This window comes from Pinus tabuliformis, chromosome 2_1, assembly GCF_031772625.1.
Source record: "Pinus tabuliformis cultivar Carrire ecotype Pingquan chromosome 2_1, CPIR1, whole genome shotgun sequence".
Taxonomy (NCBI): domain Eukaryota; kingdom Viridiplantae; phylum Streptophyta; class Pinopsida; order Pinales; family Pinaceae; genus Pinus; species Pinus tabuliformis.
Genome location: NC_142299.1, coordinates 569955190 through 569975868, shown reverse-complemented (window position 1 = coordinate 569975868; position 20679 = coordinate 569955190). Strand labels below are relative to the sequence as shown.

Sequence of the window (20679 nt, the reverse complement as noted above, 5' to 3'; positions counted from 1 at the left end):
TTGATTGGACATTAAATGAGGCAGTCAGGAAACTGGAAAAGATGTCTTCTTATAATATTATTTTTATTTTTAAATAGTGTTTCTTGTAAAGATTCTTTACATCTTACTGTTTTAATTAATGTGCCCATTTTTCTTCGTTTGTTGGCCTATCAGAAAGTATGCAAGGCTTAAAGATTGGGTGGATAGGAAGGTCCTTTGCAATGGCAATGCCAGTGGATGGGACTGGAAGTCAAAAGGATGGCAAGAAAAGAAGGAAGGAGGAGCGGCGCATTATGGTTGAGTCTTTTGTACAAAAGTAATTTCTTCTCTGGCATCTATCTTCTTTTCTTAGCTAGATGAGTTCTAAGTTTGCAGTCAATCTCAGTTTGGATCTTCTGTGGAGTTCATGAATGAGCAAAAGAGACAGTATTTGGAATTTAAAAAGTATATGTTTACATGTTTAACTTCAAATGTATGAAAGTATTATAATCTGAATTGAACTTTTATATACTTGTGTTCAGCAAATTCTTTTTGGGCTGTCTACTGGGTATTTTACTCATTATAATAAACTACCTAAGGTGAATGCAAACTGAATTATATCAAAGTAATAAGGAGACATGCTTTTTGGAAGAGAAAAGTCATATATATACTGGAATTGAATTGTAACATTATTGCAATCAACAAGTTCCTTGTTGGTGTGTTTGAATTGCATTCAATGTCCACAAGATACTAAATGCAATTTGAAGCATGCCTATACTGGGAGTGCAATATGCCTTTAAGTTGAAGTCGCATTTCAAAAATGGTTTTAGGATCTTCTTTGGGATCTTTGCTTCTAATCCTACCTAGCATAAGAGAGCAACAACAGAAGATCCTGGTGTTGCTTCAAGCAACTCACAGTTAGTCTGCTAGCCTCAAACTATGTTCATTAAGGAGCAAAGGCTGACACATTTTCATTGTCATCCGAGAAATTCCTTCATGTTTGGGTTTGGGAGCATTATGTTGTTTTACATGTACAGAAATGATGAAGGTATAGTTCTTCTGTAAGTCACTACAACCTGAAAGATTTGGTAAATGCCAATAGCTTCCAAGTTCCAACACATGCAATGTAAAGTGAAATTAAGCCACTGATAACGTTTAGGCCACATGCCTTTCTAGACAGTACCATTGTTTTGTGGATTATAAAATTGCTTTAATTTATTTCAATCTTATTCAGTGAAATGAATTTGGGATTAGTTAAATTGTGTTTCTTATCATTGAACTCATGTTTTTGTTGAATGTGAATTTATTTTCTTTCAACTATCTTTCTGGCTGACTTACTGACTAAACTTTTGTGGCAAGTATACTTCTACTGCAAAATATTATACTGAAAAGAGGTAACTCTCGCAACTGGAGGTCTTGAAGTAATAAAGCCTTGGGTATCTTGTTCTGGGTACACGTATCTTGTTCTGGGTACACTCAGACATGGGGTATTCACTATTGTGTTACTCCAAAAAAAATATATGATCTCTATTAGGAAAACACCACTGAATCTCAATTTTTCACATTTCAAATGCTTAAAAGATTTGAGACGGGATGACATTTGTTTTTTGTGTATGTTTCTCATTTTCTGTAAGGTGGGGAATTTAAAGAAAAGAGAACTTTATCTTTCTATTTGTTATCGCCTTTTTTACCCTGATTTCTGTTGTTGTTCAGATGGAGGGTGTCCATGTGCAATGAATTTGAAATTTGATGTTAATGGGTGTGATTCTTTCGTTGATCTCAACTTTGGAGTGTGTTTGAAGCCTAATGTTGGCAATTAATCTAAGTTACCAGGATTCGGATACGGATACGGATACGGATCCGCTAGTTTTTTGAAAATCTAAGATCCGGATACGGCAAGGATACGTCACGTACAATCAATATATATATATATATATATATATATATATATATATATATATATATTTAAACTTTTAAAAAACACCTTAAAGCTAAAAAATCAAATACTCCATGAAACCATCAAACATTTTTAGAACATTGAATGATAAATCATAAAATCATAAATATGAAGATTAAAAGTTAAAACATTGAAATGGTGCATCGTCCCTCATACAAAGTAACAAAAAGGTCCAAGGATCATGATTCATAATATCATGAATGATAATAGTAAATACATTTACATATCCTCAAATGGATCTATATCTTCTGCATATTGCAACTCTACATCATGAATAGATGATGGGGGTCCTGGAATGTAGGAAGTTGCATCAGTAGGCTGGACTGGTGGTGGAACAATATCCTCAAGTAGGTTGAGGTGAGTCATGGCATTCAGTGTCAGGTTCAAGTCAGAGATCTCAGGCTCCACATCCCACATCCTGCTCGGACCTTTTTTATACTCTGGTTCAACATGTGATAGAAGACGAAGGTTGGAATGAACATAAACAAGGTCCTCAGCCTTTGCCGCTCCCAACCTGTTTCGCTTCACTGAATGGATGAAGCCATATGTACTCCAATTCCTCTCAGCTGATGAGGAACTAGCAACCTGTGATAACAACCTAGTGGCTAGAGTAGACAGATGAATGCTATCCCCACCATGGAAGCCCCACCAAGTAATAGGATCAAGATGTCCTCGATCATCCATAGCTACTGGATCTGAAAAGCTACCAGTAGACTGTACAAACCCTCCAAATTCTTGGCGGACTTCCATTGCAACTCCCATATCTCTATAAATTTTCTTCAAGGCTGTCTTGTATCCTTGTACCACTTCAGAATCTTTGTTTGGTGCTGCTCTACCAGGTAAAGACAAAGTTTTAGAATGATAGTATTTAGGGTGCAATGCATATGCCAGAAGGTGTAATGGCGTGGTCATTTTGTTCCACCTTTCTGTAACTATGTCCTTCACTAAATAATAGAATGTTTCATGAGGGTCATTTTCACTTGCCCTGATAATTTCCCTTATCCTCTCCAACATACTATCAATGTTTTCATAAACTTCCCCCAAGCAAGGTGTATCTGTATCAAATGCCCTGATCAAGGTCAAGATTGGTTCAGTGAACCGTAGAAGATATTGAACCTTGTCCCACCATGCATCATCAAGAATGATGGACTTGATTTTTTGCCCTCTATCAGAAGTGGAAGTCCTCCATGATTCCCAAAGAGGGTCAATGACCATTGCTTGTAGTGCTTGTCTCACCTCCACAAGTCTCTTTATGACAAGAGTGTGGGAGGCAAAACGAGTTTCAGCAACCTATAAGTTTCAAAAGGCCAAATCTCAAATGAGAAACCATATATAAATTTGTAATTAAAAATAAGAATTTCATTATTTCTAATACAAATAGTATTGATTAAAAAAATTACCTTCAGTAGCTCCAACTTTGCAAAACCCCGATAAATGGCTTGGGACATTGAATGATTTGTTATGAACATTTGGATTTCTTTTGATGCTACATATATTTCATTAATCCATTCAATCTCACCAATCTTGGCAAGCATCAGGTTCAATGAATGGACTGCACATGGAGTCCAAAAGATGTGGTCATATCGACCCTCCACAATCAAACCTGCAGCTTTACAAACCTGTGCGTTGTCCGTAATGACTTGGACAACATTATGTGGCCCCACACTTTCTATTGCATCAATAAGAATTGTGGATATGAAAGATGCATCTTTCTCTATTCCACTGCAATCAACAGCCTTCAAAAACATTGCCCCTTGGGGGCATACTGCAACAACATTAATTAATGGGCGGTTTCTTTGGTCTCTCCATCCATCAGAAATGATGGACACCCCTGTTTCTGCCCATGTATCCCGGATTGCCTTTCTGATGCCAACAAGGTAGTGCGGACCTTTTCATATCCAGGGCTTTTGTACCCCTTTGGCGCTTCATTAACTGCCTTAATCATTTGTTGCCAGTAAGGGGAACGCACCAAATTGAATGCTAGCCCATTTGCATAGATGCAACGAGCTACATGTTCATCAGCGATGTCTCTACCTTGATTATTGAAACACGCTTCAAGAGGGCCTAGAGTGGCCCTTTTATTAGATGTAGCAGCAGGCCTAGATGGCAATGGAGCCCTAGTTGTAGAACTTTGCACAGGGTGTTTTCCCTTAGCAAGTTTCCTATCAGCAACTTCTTGCAAAGATGCATAGAATTTCATTTTTCCAGGACTCAAACCTTGGCCAGGTTTGCCATTTGCATCTTTTGGCCCGGTGCATACTTGCACCCCTGTGTTAGTTTGACCGGTGAGATGGGCCTTCACTCTAGTATATGAGCCATTTTTTATATCTTGGCATTCATTGCACTTCCATTTAAATGAACCACCTCCGGGATTTTTTCCAATAATCTCCACATACTGCCACAGAGGAGATTTTGGATCTGTTTTGATGATTTCCCCTTCACCATGCTCATGTTGTGAATCTTGTGATGGTTCCATTATGATAATGGTATAGAGTTACTTGCAACTGCATTTAAAAATCAAATTATAATATATTAATATTATCTATAAACAATTAAAAATTAAATTGTAAATACATTAAAAAAAATTAAATTTAAAATTTAAATACATTTAAAAAATTTAAATAACATATATTAAATATTAAATTTTAATATAACTGTTATTATTATGTTATATTAGTATAACATATAAATATAAATATTAAATAAATTAACAAATCAAATATCTGTTATATTAATATATATTATAACTGTTATTAAACGTTAATTATTTAATATATTAAACATTAAACATTAAAGTTTAAACAGCAATAAACATACGGTAAATATTAATATAACTGTTTATTATGTTATATAACATATATATATATATATATAAATATTAAATAATAAACATACGAACGATTCGAACATATAAACATAAAACATTAATATAATACATATATTACCGTTTATATAATAATGTTATATTATGACTGTAACTGTTATTAACATACGTCGAACATATAACATAAATATTAATTATTAAATAATATAAATATTAAATAATAAACATACGTCGAACATATAACATATATATATAACTGTTTATTATGACTGTAAATATAATAACATATAACATTTATAACATATAACATATATAACATATATATATAATAAACATAAATATTATAATAAACATATAACATATAACATATATATATAATAAACATAAATATTAAATAATATAAATATTAAATAATAAACATACGTCGAACATATAACATATATATATAACTGTTTATTATGACTGTAACAATAAACATTAACAATAATAACCGTGAATAATACCTGTTAACGCTTAAACCCTCGCTTCTAAAACTTTTGCCGGCGTGAACAGTCTGCCCGACTGTGTTAACACCGCGTGCAGGGGAACCGGCGCCTGACCAGGTGCTGCGTGCAGTGGGGCCGGAGTTAAGCCCGCAACCAAAAATTCCTGTGCAGGAGGGGCCGGCGGTCGGAACGAATCAGTTTGTGCAGGAATGGCGACAAAAGAAAACAGTCGAGTCGGACAAAAGAAAGGTTATAATATATGCGGGTGCGGGACCACAAAAACCTAAAAAAATATCTGCTTTTTAACTTTTCGGCCACCTATCACCGCTTCCGGCGGCCACCGGCGGGATCCGTATCCGGTAAAGTCGAGCCGTTTCAAAAATCCGCGTTTTTAAAAATACGTATTTTTCACCGTATTTTGGAGTATCCGGATCCGGATCCGGTTCAGATCCGTGGATCCGGCGATTCTCCACCTGCCTGTGCCGGATCCGGTAACTTAGCAATTAATTTCTTAAAATAATTTTGGCTCTCATTTCTTCCTGATGGCTTCTTTCTTTCCTTTCTTATTTCTCAATAGGAATAAAGCACTTTATTGAAGGAGTGGGCTAGACCTTCACTAAGGAACTCTATTGAAGGAGTCGGCTCCACCTTCACTTTCGTATCATTGTTCAGTATATTGCTTTCTTAAGATGTCACAACTGACGACTATCTATTCTGCTCTCAATACCCAGGATTTGCACAAGACCTGGTTCGCTTAATCATGTTAACAAAGGAAGCATACTTGCCAGAACTTAAAGTTGGGCCACCTTTGTTGTAAGCACTTGAACTTGATAGATTGCAACCCATTGAGCTAAATTTTTCAAAGGAGAACATTCTATTATACCACACCTTTAGGTCTTACAGAGCCAACTTGTTGGGATGATCTAGTCACTTTCCTTGCATGGACATGGTTTTCTGGAGGATGTTGAGCTTTCTTCAACACTTGATTGAGGTTTTTCCACCTTGCTTGGAGAGTGGTGGACTATTTGATGACTTGGCACCCTTCTTGAAACGTCCTACCACTCATGGGAGTTGAGACGCTGCATCTTGGAGCAATTTTATCAGAAGCAGACTGGTTATCGAATCAGTTGATCAGAAATACACAAATTATTAAAGATTTCTAAAAAAACATATACATTCATGTCCATCCCACATGAATCCAAACCATTATGGACATATGCAAAGTTTCTAGTGTATATAGCAAGTAAAGGTGCATATAATCAAAATAGCACTGAGTGCAATCCATCTCTAGACCAAAAATACAGCAACAAAGAGGCTCTAAAATTTAAATAGCCTCTAGAGTCCAAAAAAAATTGTGCTACAAGTAACTATATATCATCAAAATCTTGCCTATGTTGGGATCCTCATGATCAGTATCACACTCTAAGCATTAAAATATGTAATGGCCCCTCTCAAATGATTGGAAAAGGGATGAAGTTAAGTTGAGACCTTTGATGAATCATTTTGACAAATCAGACGTAAAGACATTTCATTTCCCTCAGTCAAAATCTGAGCCAACCCCTGGCCCTTAACAAGCTTAGTGGGTCTGATCTCCAAATCATACACTTGAATCGTAGTGACCCATCTAGCTCTAGTACCTAAGCAATCAATCTGAGTTAATATATCATTGACTACGGAATGTGGGACAAAAGCAATCACTTTAAAGTTTAGAATATCCCAGATAAGTCCTAAAATGCTTAAGAGATTTTATCAAGGCATATGCTTGCTTCTCGATGGTACTATACTTCAATTTGGAAACTTGAAACAAACTACTCATAAAATCAATCGGCTGCTCATATCCTTCCTTTTTTTTTGATTGTTTGTTTTCTGGAGAAACACACCCGCAATAGTATTCTCTGAAGCGAAAGAAAAGATCATAAACTCCTTCGAATAATCCTGGTTAACAAGAACATAAGCCTTCACAAAAGGACTCTTAATTTCTTGAAAAACCTTCCTACCCTCATCTCCCCTATCAAATTTAGCATCTTTCTTCAAAAGACTTTGGATAGGCTTGACAATCTCCCCATAGTTTGGAATAAACCTCCTAAGAAAACTTATCTTTCCTAGGAAGGACTAGAGGGACTTAATATTACGAGGCAATGGAATCTTTTAGATTGCCTCAACTCTTTCAAGATCAATCTTGATCCCATCCTTAGAAATGATGTGACCATGTAACTTGCCCTCAGTTACTCCAAACACAAACTTAGCAGGATTCAAAGAAATCCCATACTCTCTGCACTTGCCAAAAATTTGCCGTAGATGATCAATATGAGAAATTCCATCCTTAGAAAACACCATAAGATCATCCTGATATATCTCAATAATTTTTCCAATTAAGCCCTTAAAGGCATAATCCATAGCCCTTTGAAAAGTTGCTCCAACATTGGTCAACCCAAAAGGCATCCTTATATACTCAAAAGTTCCCCATGGTGTGGTGAAAGTTGTCCATTGTTTGTCTTCTTGCCTAACCTAGACTAGGTTGTAACTAGAGAAACCATCTAATAATGACATCATGCCTGATCCAGTTACACTTTGTAACAAAGTTTCCATATTAGGCAAAGGATAATTATCTTTCTTACAGGCTAAGTTAAGGTTTCTAAAGTCAACACAAAGTCTAATTGATCCATTCTTTTTCCTAACAATCACCAAATTTAAACACCATGTTGAATGACGAGTATGCGCAATAATCCTAGTTGCGAGCATCTTTTGAAGCTCTTTTTGAACCAAGGGGGCCAACTTAGGATTAATTTGCCTAAGTTTCTAACGAAAAGGTTTAGCATTTTCATCCTTCAAAGGGATAATATGATCCATAACATCCTCCCTATATCCTTTTAACTCATCATATGAAAATGCTAACACATCTTTATATTCACGAAGTAAATTAACTAATCTCTTTCTTTCTTCTTCAGTAGTACCTTTACCAATCTTTGGATCATTAGAGGTACCATTATTTACTTCTATGAATTCCCTTGGATCAATCTTCTTTTCTTCTTTCCTCTTTGTGACATCATGCCTAGCAAAGAGTTGCTCCAAGTCTACAAGACCCTTGGGAGTGGGATTTGTCACATCTTCCTACTTTGTATAATTAGATCCTTCTTCTTTGTAGCCAATTTTAAAATACTTGAATTCCTCCATATTATTCAAGAAATGGATCACTTGACTTTCATTGCTAAAAAATTTCCAATGCTCTACATTATCAACAACTGAAGGCCTAAAGATGACTTCCATTTTAACTTTATCTTCCACGAAGTTCTTTGCAAGGTGTAAGGTAGATGCTACTACTGCAAGCTCATCAACTTAACTATTCTTCTCTCTAGGGACAATCTCAATATTAAGTGCATCAAAAATTTCCATAGTGTCCCAAACTGCATTTCGATATTTCCTAAGCCTATCATTCTTACAAGCAAATTTGTTTTTGACTTGTAGAATGACAAGATCAGAATCCCCCTTGATACTAAGCAACTTAACACTCAAAATTCTTTGCCAACTCAAGACCCAACATAAGGGCTTCATACTCCACCACATTGTTGGTTGCTTCATATTCCAATCTATGGGAAAATATAAAAATATGACCACAGGGAGACTTAAGCACAACCCCAACACCCTTACCATGCCTAGACTATGCACCATTGAAATACATTGCCATATTCCATTCATCAAACCATCAACCTTTTCATCTATAGGAATTACAAAATTAGACAAGATAGAATAGTTCTCAATAATTTCATATATAATTTCATTGTTGGGCATCTTGGGGTCCTCCACATGAAATCTCCCCTCAAGCTTTCTATCAGGTCTAACAAAACCACTACTTCTAGGTGAGGGAATTGTAGCATAAGACAGATCCATTTGAATACTCCCTCCTAGGGATGCAACCCATTTTCTTGATAAAAACATTCCCCAAGCATCAGGTACATCAATCACAATAGTGTCCATAACAATCATAAAGTTTGGGTAAGCAGATAAATGAACTTATAAATTCTTAATCAAGCCACGAACCTCTGTTCTCTTGGAATCCATGGCACAAATGTTGTGATATGGCCTAGATATTCTAAAGTTAGGTTGTTCCATGACCCTCTTGGTCATGACAGTAGCTAATGCACTTGAATCCAACATGCAATTATATATGCAAAAACCATTGACAAGCAGGGTAATGAAAATAGCTAATGATCTTTATTTCTTTTACCTCGATCCAGACTTTGAAGATTCACCAGAGCATCTTGATGAGGATCTTAAGGATTCCTTCCTATAGGAGCATCCATAGCCTTCAATAACTTCGAAGCATTATCATATTTGGAGCTAGTTTCTAGGGATAGAAGGGCACCCAAAGCCAAGGATTGGATTTAGGAGAATCAAGATATCCTAAGAAGTCTCAAAGAGAATTTACAGGTGGCTCAAAATCACTAGAAGAAATTTACAGACAGGCATAGGAAAAAATGCAACTTTGAAGGGGAACACCTAGTATTCTTGAGATTACATCCATATCGACAGTACTTGCTTAAGAAGGGTGGAGCCAAAAAATTGAAGCCTTGTTACTTTGGTTCATACCAGATATGTAGGAGAGTGGGGTATATGGCATATGAGCTAGAGTTACTAGATGGGACCAAAATTGATAACATATTTCATGTCTCATGCCTCAAGAAAGCTTTGGGAGAATAAGTTAGCTCTTCCACAGAGCTTCTTCCATTGGACGAGGAAGGGGATTTTGGATCTTGAAGAGATTGTGGAAGTAAAAGAGAGAAAAATGAGGAACAAGACTATTTGGGAGTATCTCATCAGGTGGAGAGGATTCCCCTTAGGAGATGCTACAAGGGAAGGAGAAGACATTTTGCATCACCCCAACCTAAAGTTGCTTGAGGACAAGCAAATTTGGGAAGGGAGGACTGTAATGCCCCCTCTCGAATGATTGACAAAGGGACGAATCACTAGCTCATTTTTTACGCTCGTGGGCTAGAGTCACAATGGGTAATTAATAAAAGGGGTCACTTAATAAATAAACGTCAACTTTATAAAGTGACAATAATAAAAGTGGTGGGAGAAGACATTAGAAAAGAAAATAAAGATTAAAATGAGAGGGAAATAAATGCAAATTTGAGGGAAGAAGGGAAATTGAGTACAAAGGAAATTAAAAGAGGAAAAGGGGATTTTCCTCTCATCATTATGCATTTGTCTTTTTGGAGATTGGATTGGAGAATGTAGCATCTCATCACATCCTCAGACGAAAACCCTTGGAGGAAAATCTAATTTCGATGGATGATCATCCAACCTAGCTAGATTGGAGGAGAGATCACTCATATCTCTTTATATGCATTTATCATTGAAGGAGATTATAATTTGTCAAGAAATAGGGGTTGTTTTTTGCTTGCTGAAGACACTTGTCTCCCTCGTGCGGGTTTGTTAGGTTGCTGCTCTTGGAGAATCTCGAGCTGCTCGTTGTGGTTCGATTGAGTTCCCAGGAGACAAATCGTTCACTGTTTATAATTTCCCATGGCTTTTGGAGGAGCAATGACCCACTATACGGTCGATCCATTGGTGTCATGATTGCCAGCGAGTTGAAGAGAGAGCTACATTAGCTGTCAGTGAAGGAAGGAAAAACGATCTACATCTTGAGGCTACCTGTGAGTATTGAAGGAAGCACGTATTGATATTGTGGATGACTTTGCAACTTCTTTGGATTTTTAATGGTTAGAGTTTATGGATGCAAATGGTTTCTTGAGGAAGTGGCATCTCTAAATCTTGTTGGTTTTGTTTGAATGGTTATTAAGTCTTATATGCTTTTCTAGCAGTGAGGTTACATCATCTTCTAATTTTTCTTGGATAGATCCTTTCTCCTAAACCCTAGGTGAATTTCTAGTGGAGAATCTTCCCTAGAATTTATCTTGAAGCTTGTAGGGGGTCTTGAGACCTATCCACTGTTGTTTGCTGGATATTTTATGTGTTTTTGCCTTATCTCAAAGGTTTCTAAGAGGTAAATGCCCTACTTTATTTTTTAGGGCTTCTATTGGATGAGGAAATGCTAGATCTCTCATAAAAATAAAAACAACTCTCTATGTAAATCGTTGTTACCTGTGGAGATATATCACTACTTGTTTACCTTTACATACTTCTTGGCTATGGATGGATAACTAATATGCCTCATTGGGGAGATGATCTTGTGGATGACTTTGCAACTTGTATGGATTTTTCATGGCTAGGGTTTATGGATGCAAATGATTTCTTGAGTTAGTGGGCTCTCTAAATCTTGTTAGATTTGTTTATTAGTGATTATTAAGTGTAATGTGCTTTTCTAGCAGTGAGGGTACATTCTCTTCTTATTTTTCTTGGATAGGTCCTTTCTCTTAAACCATAGGCGGATTTCTAGTGGAGAATCTTCCATTGAATTAATCTTGAAGCTTGTATGGTGTCTTCAGACCTATCCACTCTTGTGTCATGGATAATTTATGTGTTTATAACAAACATAATAATAAATAATAATTAATGAAGAGGTGCAAAGGTGTGTCTTATCAAAGAGACAAATCTCTTCATATGAAAGGGGACGACGCCTAGTATTTATAATGGGGCTCCTCATTTGTAACATCATTATTCTATCAATATATATTTTTAGAATACATTTTGCTACTGTAATTTAAATGCAAATAGGGACTGTTTGTTTACTATAGTGGTATCAGAGATGCACTTTTTGATCACCCGGTTAGAGTCACGTTTTTTGAACACTTGGACCAAAATCATGGAAACATATTTCAAAGCAATATTGGAATACCATAAAGTTGAACGAAAATTATTATTGGAAATAAATGAAATAATTATAAAATCGCCGAAGGATTTTGAAACACTAGATTTAACACCTACAGTAGAAGTTGACATTGACATGAAAGAAACTAGCAATGATGAATGTTCTAACTAGGAAAAGGATGCACAAAGGATGCAATTTGAACCAATGCATGCAAAAACTGCATAGAAAAATAGAGAGTTGAAGGAAAACCACAAGGGATCGTTGAACTAGAAAGAAGAAATTGTCCCCTTCTCTACTTTGGTAGAAAAACATCATGATATAGCTACCATAGAAATTGCCATCGAAGAAAAGGAAAAAATATCGGAAGGAGAATTTGATATAAAAGAAAACGAAGATCAAAAGATTGAATTCATCAATGACCCAATAGAGGTTTTTGTTATCTAGAGCCTCACTGGAAGAAACGATGGAACAAAGTGGCAGTGTCAATGGCAATGTCAACTGGATGTGACTCAACAAGCGTACATGTATTTGAGACAGAGGAGGATTATGAAATAAGCTTATACAAGGTTCAGTTGTGTGATGATAATAGTACATGGATTGATTCATTTGAGGAATTTTGTCGTCCTTGGATACCTTTTATTAACCCACACATAGAAAGTACCGCGGTAAATTTTTTGTCAACAAGACTTTCGCAATGGAACAAAAGGTCATTCACTTTTTCTGAGATAGTGGATGTGAATACCATCAACCTGGTGCTGAAGGGCGTGCTCTACGTGTTTCCTCTTACGACGATTGTGAATTAAGGAATGCTGGATGTGAATCTGGCTGACGATGAGGGCCTCGAAATTTCACAGTTGAGTGATAAGTGGTTGTAGAATTTAGGGAATGAACAGTTAAAGTGGTTGAAATTTTAGGATCTCTTGCCATTCATAGGATCACATGAGAAGAAATATATACTTTTAAAGTGTTGCGGTAAATGCAAGTTAGAGATTTCGATCAAGAAAGATCCTTGTGTTTTGGTGGTTCCATGGATGGCTTAGGTAAGAGTAAATTGTGGTCAAGTATGTTAAAATTGGAAGGTAGGGAAGAATTTCCCTAGCCCTCCTTCTTATGTTGATGTTGTAAAGGAAATAGTATGAAGGATTTGCTGATGATGCTTTGAGGACAAGGCATTCCTTAAGAGGGTGTTGGAAAATGTAACTAGGTTCGGTCTTCATTATTATCTTGAGTCAAATGTAATATATTTGTCAAAAGAAAAGAAAAAAGAATTTTATTATTATTTTTATTTGACTTGTAAAAGCATGGGTTTCATGCTTGGGTCAATTGTTATAGGTCAAGCCTCCATTGTAGGCTTTAGGATTATTTATTTGGGTCAAAGTCAATTTGTGTATTGGTCAAAGACTCCTCCATCAAAGTCTCCTTGATCATCATCAACCTCCTCAAAAGCATCCTTGTTGTTAGCCTCAAACAAGTCTTCATCAAGTCGGCCTACCAGTTGGCCTACCCTTAAATGGAGACACAACCTTTCATAATGACATGTTGGCTGATTTGTGATGGTCGAACTACTATATATACAAACATAAGGATTTTGCATAAACTTAGAAAATGTTAGGATTTCAGAGTGGTAATTTCGGTGCTCCAACAGAAAAGAACAAGTTTAGATATCATAGGAGTAAGTCTCGGTGTAATCACGGTGAGGGAGTTTCGGTATCATTACAGGAAGCTCAGATCATCTCTTAGTTTGAAGTTCAGATATCATAGCAAGGGAATAACACAATCTTGGTGTCACAACAGTGAGATGATTTCGGTATCATTGCAGGAAGGAGCTCGGATAAGTGACCTTAGTTTGACGCTGTAGTAGATGCATTTCGGTGATAGGACAGTCGATCAGTCTCGATTGAATTGTAGAAGACAAGCTCATGTAGATTACAATGGAGACTTTCTGTGATACATCACAGTGAAGGATTCAGTGTTACCACAATGTGAAGGATTCACCATAATCAAGTTCTCGGTGCTATCATAGTTTCAAGGATGACTTGATGGAGGATGTCTTGACTCTTGGGTCTAGATTGTAAGGGTCTTGGTCATCTCCTCTTTTGAATCTACTGAAGGAAGAATTTGTGACTGGGTTTTCCCCTCGAGGGGGGTTTTACCCTAGCAGTCTGCCTATATCTTGTGTACTCTTTTATTCGTTGCTTGGCATTAGTCTTAATGATAAGAAAAGATAAATCGAAAGAACTAATAATAAAAAAACATCACAAGATAATGCCATTAATAAGGGAAGTCATGTAACTGCCAACTCCTTGGATTTCCCAACAGAGGGTGACAATGTAACAAAGATAATAATAATTAATAATTAATAAAAGGTGTGTCTTATCAAAGAGACACATATCTTCCTACGAAGGGGAAACCTACCTAATATTTATAATGGCCCCCCTCATTTGTATGATCATCATTCTATCAATATATATGTTTACAATACATTTGTCTACAATACATTTTAAATACAAAAAGGGACTGTTTGTTTACTACAATGTTTGTTGCTTATATCTATGGTTTCTAAGTGTTGAAATTTTGATGTTCTATGTTGTTACAATCTCTTAAATTCATATTTTCTTTATGCTGCAAAATATGTTAAGTAATTGTAGATAGAACATAAACCATATAAACCATATGCACAATGGAAGATAGTCAAGAACTCAATGAGACACAGAGAACTTAGGTCAATGACTACGCCAAAACCCACAAGGGGAAAACCCAACCAATTGATTTCTAATGACTAGGTCTATTAGAAATCAATTGTTCAATAGAGATACAAAGTACAATGAGAGAATGAATAAGTTCACCCAAATCTGAAGAAGATCACTGATAGTAGTGGCTGATAAAACACTGAATCACCTTGGTTCTCCAAGATCTGCTCTTGCTCTTCAAGACCCCCTCTCTCTCTCTCAATCTTCCTCTAGACTCTCAAACTCTCTCTTTCTCAAGTTTGAATTCTCCTTTCACAAGCACGAGTAAGTGTGTCAAGTGAGGATGAGAAGCACAAATATATAGGAAGAGCAAGGAGGTTGAATTCATGAGGGAGTAACTCCTATGCTTTGAGGAGGAGTTACATATGCCAAAATAAGAGTGTAACCTATGCTGTAAAGGAGAGGAGTGTAACTTATGCATTTAGGAGAGAAGTGTAACTTATGCATTAAAGAGGTGTAAGAGGAATCTTTTTGTGACGAGTCATTAAATTGTGTAAGAGAGTGTAAGTGGTGCATAAGAGCATTAGAGCATTAGAGAGAGAGAGAGAGGAATGAATCCATTAAGAGAGAGAGAGAGAGTAACATATGTATTAATTGAGGGGAGTTACATATGACATGATTGAGTCTCGTGATTGAGAGACTTGAATTTCTTTTTAATAATAATATAATAATATCATAAAGAGGATAATAGTAATAATAATAATAATAATAATATTGATGATTAAGTTAAAAATTAAACAATTGAGATTGATTAAGGACAAGTTAAGTCATTTTCCATCGTATATATATGATTATGAATTGATGGAAAGTGATTTACTAGTTTTGGAAAGTCATGGTTGCAAAGATAGACATGACTTTCTATTTTTAGAAAGTCACTTTAGGAAGGTCGGAAATGAAATTTTATTCAAGGAAATTCATCCCATAGCTATCAATTTTCAATACTAAGAGGTAAAGGCCTTATTTTATTTTTTAGTGCTTCTACTGGATGAGGAAGTGCTAGATCCATCATATAAATAAAAGAAGCACTCTCTTGTAAATCATAGCTACTTGTGGAGATATATCACTACTTGTCTACTTTTACATACTTCTTCTTGGCTATGGATATATGCCTCATTGAGGAGACGATCTTGTGGATGACTTCTGCAACTTGTATGAATTTTTCATGGCTAGTGTTTATGGATGCAAATGATTTCTTGAGTAAGTGGCCTCTTTAAATCTTGTTGGATTTTTTTATGAATGATTGTTAAGTGTAATGTGTTTTTCTAGTGGTAAAGGTACATTCTCTTCTAATTGTTCTTGGGTAGATCATTCTTCTTAAACCCTAGGAAGATTTCTAGTGGAGAATATTCTGTTGAATTTATCTTGAAGCTCGTAAAAGTGCTAGGAGGATCTTCTAGGGTCTGTAGTTGACAATCCTAGTCATCACCCTAGATCTACTTACATGTCTTCAAGGTAGTCTTAGTTGACTCCATATGCCGCAAAAAATAGTAGGCACTACCCTTCTCTCAATAGTCAATCATAACTCAAAATTCAACTTTTATTTTATTGTTATAGGGTTAGATTAGGGTTTACAACATCCTTACATAAATTTTCCACCATAAGTAAGCTAGACATTTTGGGTATTTGTGCATCCAGATGACCTAGAATTAATTGTATGACAATATTTTGTCTTGCTGATATCATTTACATCCCTATTAGAGCTAATTGTGTTGTTATTTAGGGGTGTTATATGCATCTCAACTTTCATATTTTCTTAATTTGGTAAAACGGTAAGTTAGTTCAGTGTTTTAGCACTATTTTCAATTGCTTGTTATATGTTCAAGGGCTAAATTCATTACTACTATTATAACTTGTTCTATTTCTTTGTTTTATCATCTTTCTTTAGAGATTCCCCTTAGAAGATGCTACATGGGAAGGAGAAGACATTTTGCAGCACCCCAACTTACAGTGGCTCGAGGACAAGCAAATCCGGGAAGGGGGCATTGTAATGTCCCCTCTTGAATGATCGACATAGGGCCGACTCACTAGCTCATTTTTTACTCCTGTGGGCTAGAGTCGCAATGGGTAATAAATAAAAAGGGGTCACTTAATAAATAAACGTCAATTTAATAAAGTGACAATAATAAAAGTGATGGGAGAAACCATTAGAAAAGAAAATAAAAATTAAAATGAGAGGGAAATAAATTCAAATTGGAGGAAAGGAGGGAAATTGAGTAAAAAGGAAATTAAAAGAGGGAAAGGGGATTTTCCTCTCATCATTATGCATGTCTTTTTGGAGATTGGATTGGAGAGTGTAGCATCTCATCTCTTCCTCGGACAAAAACCCTTGGAGAAAAATCTAGTTTCAGTGGACGATAATCCAACATAGTCTGATTGGAGGATAGATCACTCAAATCTCTCATTTGCATTCATCGTTGAAGGAGATTATCATTTGTCAAGAACTAGGGGATTGTTTTTTCCTTGCTGAAGACACTTGTCTCCCTCATGCGGGTCTGGTAGGTCACTGCTCGTGGAGAATTTTGAGCAACTGGTTGTGGTTCGATTGAGTGCCTGGGAGACAAATTGTTCACTATTTATGGTTTCCCATGGTTCTTGCAGGAGCAACGACCCACTATAAGGTCGATCCATTGGTGTCATGACTGCCAACGAGTTGAAGGGAGATGCATTAGATGCGAGTGAAGGAAGGAGAAATGATCCACATCTTGAGGCTACCCATGAGTATTGAAGGAAGCACGTATTGATATTGTGGATGAATTTGCAACCTCTATGGATTTTTCATTTTTAAGGTTTATGGATGCAAATGGTTTCTTGAGTAAGTGGCCTATCTAAATCTTGTTGGTTTTGTTTTGAATGGTTATTAAGTGTTATGTGCTTTTCTAGTAGTGAGGTTACATCATCTTCTCATTTTTCTTGGATAGATCCTTTCTCCTAAACCTTAGGAAGATTTCTAGTGGAGAATCTTCCATAGAATTTATTTTGAAGCTTGTAGGGAGTTTTGAGACCTATCCATCACTAACTCCGGCCTTTGGAGTTTTGGTGTTTGGAATCAATTTGCAAGTAATCCCACTCGTGTTCAAATCTCAGGAGGCGTCACCCATATGCCCGTAGTGTAGGAGGATACAAGCAATATGAAAGAAAGTCCCATCACCAACTTCGGCCTCTGGAGTTTTGGTGTTTGGAATCGATTTGCAAGTAATCCCACCCATGTTCAAATCTTTGGAGGCATCACCCATACGCCTGTAGTGTAGGAGGATACAAGCAATATGAAAGCAAGTCCTATCACCAACTCTGACCTTTGGATTTTTGGTGTTTGGAATCGATTTGCAAGTAGTTCCACCCGTGTTCAAATCTCTAAAGGCATCACCCATATGCCAGTAGCGTAGGAGGATACAAGCAATATGAAAGCAAGTCCCATCACCAACTTCGACCTTTGGCGTTTTGGTTTTTGGAATCGATTTGCAAGTAATCCCACCCGTGTTGTTGTTTAATGGATATTTTATGTGTTTTTGCCTTATCTCAAAGGTTTCTAAGAGGTAAATGCCTTATTTTATATTTTAGGGCTTCAATTGGATGAGGAAATGCTAAATCTCTCATAAAAATAAAAACAATACTCTTTGTAAATCATTGCTACTTGTGGAGACATATCACTACTTGTTTACCTTTACATACTTCTTGGCTATGGATGGATAACTAATATGCCTAATCGGGGAGATGATCTTGTGGATGACTTTGCAACTTGTATGGATTTTTCATGGCCAGTGTTTATGGATGCAAATGATTTCTTGAGTTAGTGGGATCTCTAAATCTTGTTGGATTTGTTTATCAATGATTATTAAGTGTAATGTGCTTTTCTAGTGGTGAGGGTACATTCTCTTCTTATTGTTCTTGGATAGATCCTTTCTCTTAAACCCTAGGAATATTTCTAGTGGAGACTCTTCCATTGAATTAATCTTGAAGCATGTACGGTGTCTTAAGACCTATCCACTCTTGTATCATGGATATTTTATGTGTTTGTAACAAACATAATAATAAATAATAATTAATGAAGAGTTGTAAAGGTGTGTCATATCAAAGAGACATATCTCTTCATATGAAAGGGAACGACGCCTAGTATTTATAATGGGTCCCCTCATTTGTAACATCATCATTCTATCATTCTATCGATATATATTTTTAGAATACATTTCTCTACTACATTTTAAATACAAATATGGTCTGTTTGTTTACTATAGTGGTACCAGAGCTACGTTTTTTGATCACCTGGTCAGAGTCATGTTTTCTGATCACTTGGACCAAAATCATGGAAAATTATTTCAAAGCAATATTGGAATACCATAAAGTTGAACGGAAATTATTATTGGAAATAAATGAAATAATTATAAAATTGCTGAAGGATTTTGAAACACCAGATCTAGCACCTACAATAGAAGTTGACATTGACATGAAAGAAACTAGCAATGAAGAATGTTCTAACTAGGAAAAGGATGCATAGAGGATGGATTTGAATCAATGCATGCAAAAATTGCAAAGGAAAATAGAGAGTTGAAGGAAAACCACAAGGGATCGTTGAACTATAAAGAATAAATTATCCCACTCTCTAGTTTGGTAGAAAAACATCATGATATAATTACAATAGAAATTGCCATCAAAGAAAAGGAAAAAATATTGGAAGGAGTATTTGATATAAAGGAAAACGAAGATCAAGAGATTGAATTTATCAAGGACCCAATAGAGGTTTTTGCTATCTAGAGCGTCACTGGAAGAAACGACGGAACAAAGTGGCATTCTTAATGGCAATGTCAATTAGATGTGAGTCCTAAACTAATCGATAAAGTAATTGGCTTTGATTCAGACGAAAAGCAACCCATATACCTTGAGTTTACCCTATCCAAAGATTCTTCAAATCCTTTGAAGTGTCTTTATGAGATGTGTGAAGACGATGAATATTCTACAAATTATAGCAATGCTTTGACATCACCTCACCATTTGTTGATACAGTTTTAGGACGATGGAGTCATCACGATGGACAACTAATTGCACTTTGTATATGTTATGGTTTTTGAGAAGGAGGAGGATTTTGAAATAAGCTTATACAAGGTTCTGCTGGGTGATGATAACAACACAGGGATTGATTCATTTGAGGAATTTTGGCGGCCTTGGATGCCTTTTCTTCACCCACACATAGATGTTGATTTTGGGTAGCATCGGATGTGCTCTAGCCATGAAAATTGGTGGAGAGGCTAAAGCACATGAGATCTCCAAGACCCAGAAATGGTTTGGGGAAATTCTGCCCAGTGAAGGAGATATTAAAATAATTAATATCTTTAATGGGTTCCTAAGTCTAAACTTAGGAAAATAAAAATATTAATGGGTATTAATATAAAATTGGGTTAGAAGGTTCTAAATGACATGGATCAAGCCAAATCTAATCTTTGCCGTTGATTAGAGATTTAATTTCGGCCGTTGAAGACTCAACAGAAAAAGTATAAGAGGAGGCTTGAGGGTTAGTTGGAGATACACCAGAGTGATCAGTTAGTTTGATATTCTAGAGTGGGGTTTGCTAAGAGAAATCGAACTAGTGATCAGAGTTGCAGCGAGGGGCAATGAGTGCAAGGTAGAGAGGCAGAAATAGTGCTGGAAGACCAGCGCAGAGGCAGACGTAGAGCCAACAGGTGCCACACAAAGGTTAGCAGTGACTGCGCAGAGGCCAGATGGGCCTGCATGAGTAACACAGAGGCTGCAGAAGTGACGCTGAGGGCCAGAGAGGCCGCATAGAGCCTCAGAGGGCTGACGCAGAGGGTTTCAGGATGACGCAGAGGCCAGGAGGGCTGATGCAATGCCTTAGAGAGGTGCTGGAGAGGGTTTCGTGGAGCAGAGTTTCAGAAAATCTTCTTCCGAAGAGAGGTATTACTGCTAGATTATTTTCTCTATTG

The 20679-nt window shown here is 36.4% G+C and overlaps 1 protein-coding gene across 2 annotated transcripts in view; it reads left to right on the top strand.

Moving 5' to 3' along the window:
• The window catches only part of LOC149201722 (uncharacterized), a 145856-nt gene that overhangs the window by 14067 nt on the left and 111110 nt on the right, over positions 1-20679 (top strand). For both annotated transcript variants that reach the window (XM_089399806.1, XM_089399807.1), the window contains exon 3: positions 154-295. In XM_089399806.1, coding sequence (XP_089255932.1) covers positions 154-295 — 142 coding nt within the window. The remainder of the gene's footprint in view (positions 1-153; positions 296-20679) is intronic.